This window comes from Oncorhynchus masou, chromosome 18 (assembly GCF_036934945.1).
Source record: "Oncorhynchus masou masou isolate Uvic2021 chromosome 18, UVic_Omas_1.1, whole genome shotgun sequence".
NCBI lineage: Eukaryota > Metazoa > Chordata > Actinopteri > Salmoniformes > Salmonidae > Oncorhynchus > Oncorhynchus masou.
Window position 1 is genome coordinate 10,717,813 of NC_088229.1, and position 3,334 is coordinate 10,721,146.

The following is a 3,334-nucleotide window of genomic DNA, read 5'->3' on the forward strand; positions in this document are numbered from 1 at the left end:
CAGCTGAAGGAAACTGACCAACCACCAGGCAGCTGAAGGGAACTGACCAACCACCAGACAGCTGAAGGGAACTGACCAACCACCAGTCAGCTGAAGGGAACTGACCAACTACCCAGACAGCTGAAGGGAATTGGAAACAATCGCTGAGTGCAATCAGAAACATGATGTAGATTAGATCTTTGAGGCACTTCTTAAATTAAAAAAAATGTAGGAGAAAAAAAATGGTTTCGTTCATGAAAATCAAACTTGCTGAAGAAAATAAACAAAGTCCGTGGTCATGAATAAAACAAACCATTTTTAATCAATAGAAAGGCAGCATTGATTTGGAGTCGCTACCTACAGTAGAATACACAAGAATAACTTCTAGCATTATTTTTTCCTTCATCATTGTACATTCTTGCTTTGCTCGAGGCAGCGAAGCTTCCTACAACATAAATTCAACTTCTGAGTCGTAGAACCTTCATATTCCACCAGGGGGGGGGATGTAAAAACCGGTTCTACAATGGCAGGCACAGAATTAAGTTGCTTTCTGCCGTGCTGCTGACACAGAAATTGAGTTGCTGGGGGAAACAATCAAAACCGCGAAGCCAAGAAAAACAGGAAGACAATCAACAACGGAGTTTTGAGAATGTTCCTGTGTATTTTGTTGTGTTGACCACCTCCAAAGAGTTTTTCCCCGGCAACAAAATAATGCAATCCATTGTGGGAGATACACGACAAAAGAAAAAAGGCTCCTTTTTGCATTTGTGTCCTCGAGCCTCATCCTCTTGCAAAGCCCAGAATTTCTTGTCCTCCCTTTGTTCTCCCTCCATCCCACTCCTCCTCGCCAGAGGGAGTTGTTCATTGATTTGGCTGAGAGAGGGGTGGGGGTGGACGGGGCAGTAGACAGACACAGGTGGGAGAAGAAAAGGAGGTCTCCTCCCCCTCATACAGACTCCTCCGTGGATAGCAGCAGGGGGTTGATGTATTCAAATCCCTCAAACTCAGACTGGTCTATTCTCTTGATGATGTCCCTGGGAGAGGAGAGAGGGAAAAGCAGAGAGAAAAATTAAGAAAAGGTCATTTTACTCTGAACAAATTACAAACACTACAATGTGCTACCTCAGCCTGATCACTGACACTTTCCGCTTTCAAAAAAATGTTGTACAAGGAAGTTATACGTAGGGAGGTATATTATACATAGTGAGGTATATTATACGTAGTGAGGTATATTATACGTAGTGAGGTATATTATACATAGTGAGGTATATTATACATAGTGAGGTATATTATACGTAGTGAGGTATATTATACAGAGAGGTATATTATATGTAGGGAGGTATATTATACGTAGTGAGGTATATTATACGTAGAGAGGTATATTATACATAGGGAGGTATATTATATGTAGGTATATTATACATAGAGGTATATTATACGTATATTATACGTAGGGAGGTATATTATACATAGTGAGGTATATTATACATAGTGAGGTATATTATACGTAGTGAGGTATATTTTACATAGTGAGGTATATTATACATAGTGAGGTATATTATACATAGTGAGGTATATTATACGTAGTGAGGTATATTATACATAGTGAGGTATATTATACATAGGGAGGTATATTATACGTAGTGAGGTATATTATACATAGTGAGGTATATTATACATAGTGAGGTATATTATACATAGTGAGGTATATTATACATACGTAGTGAGGGTATATTATACATAGTGAGGTATATTATAGGGAGGTATATTATACATAGTGAGGTATATTATACATAGTGAGGTATATTATACATAGTGAGGTATATTATACATAGTGAGGTATATTATACATAGTGAGGTATATTATACATAGTGAGGTATATTATACATAGGGAGGTAAATTATACATAGTGAGGTATATTATACATAGTGAGGTATATTATACATAGTGAGGTATATTATACATAGTGAGGTATATTATACGTAGGGAGGTATATTATACATAGTGAGGTATATTATACATAGTGAGGTATATTATACATAGGGATTTATATTATACGTAGTGAGGTATATTATACATAGTGAGGTATATTATACATAGTGAGGTATATTATACATAGTGAGGTATATTATACATAGTGAGGTATATTATACATAGGGAGGTATATTATACATAGTGAGGTATATTATACATAGTGAGGTATATTATACATAGTGAGGTATATTATACATATTGAGGTATATAGTGAGGTATATTATACATAGTGAGGTATATTATACGTAGTGAGGTATATTATATGTAGTGAGGTAGTGAGGTATATTATACGTAGTGAGGTATATTATACGTAGGGAGGTATATTATACGTAGTGAGGTATATTATACATAGTGAGGTATATTATACATAGTGAGGTATATTATACATAGTGAGGTATATTATACGTAGTGAGGTATATTATACGTAGTGAGGTATATTATACATAGTGAGGTATATTATACGTAGTGAGGTATATTATACGTAGGGAGGTATATTATACGTAGTGAGGTATATTATACATAGTGAGGTATATTATACATAGTGAGGTATATTATACGTAGGGAGGTATATTATACGTAGGGAGGTATATTATACATAGTGAGGTATATTATACGTAGGGAGGTATATTATACATAGTGAGGTATATTATACATAGTGAGGTATATTATACATAGGGAGGTATATTATACAAAGGGAGGTATATTATACGTAGTGAGGTATATTATACGTAGGGAGGTGTGCTGCTTTAAAGGGTGTGGACATGCCAGTGTAGAACTTCAGCAGTCACCTTACCTCTCCCATACACAGGGAATATATGGCAGTCGGAGGACAATAGTCTTATATGGATATTTACAGGAAAAGCCTACAATAGATCTACCTGGTAGTCTATAGAAGATTCACCTGGTAACCTACAGTAGATTCACCTGGTAACCTAGAGTAGATTCACCTGGTAGCCTACAGTAGATTCACCTGGTAGCCTACAGTAGATTCACCTGGTAGCCTACAGTAGATTCACCTGGTAGCCTACAGTAGATTCACCTGGTAGTCTACAGTAGATTCACCTGGTAGTCTACAGTAGATTCACCTGGTAGCCTACAGTAGATTCACCTGATAGCCTACAGTAGATTCACTTGGTAGCCTAAAGGAGATTCACCTGGTAGTCTACAGTAGATTCACCTGGTAGCCTACAGTACATTCACCTGGTAGTCTACAGTAGATTCACCTGGTAGCCTACAGTACATTCACCTGGTAGTCTACAGTAGATTCACCTGGTAGCCTACAGTAGATTCACCTGGTAGCCTACAGTAGATTCACCTGGT

General features: G+C 37.0%; 1 protein-coding gene across 2 annotated transcripts in view; it reads right to left on the reverse strand.

The window, feature by feature from the left end:
* Positions 1 to 275: 275 nt before the first annotated feature.
* LOC135503925 (protein kinase C zeta type-like) overlaps positions 276 to 3,334 on the reverse strand; it is a 188,774-nt gene continuing 185,715 nt past the window's right edge. For both annotated transcript variants that reach the window (XM_064922114.1, XM_064922113.1), the window contains one exon: positions 276 to 1,013. In XM_064922114.1, the coding sequence (XP_064778186.1) occupies positions 926 to 1,013 (88 nt within the window). In that variant the 3' untranslated portion in view covers positions 276 to 925. The remainder of the gene's footprint in view (positions 1,014 to 3,334) is intronic.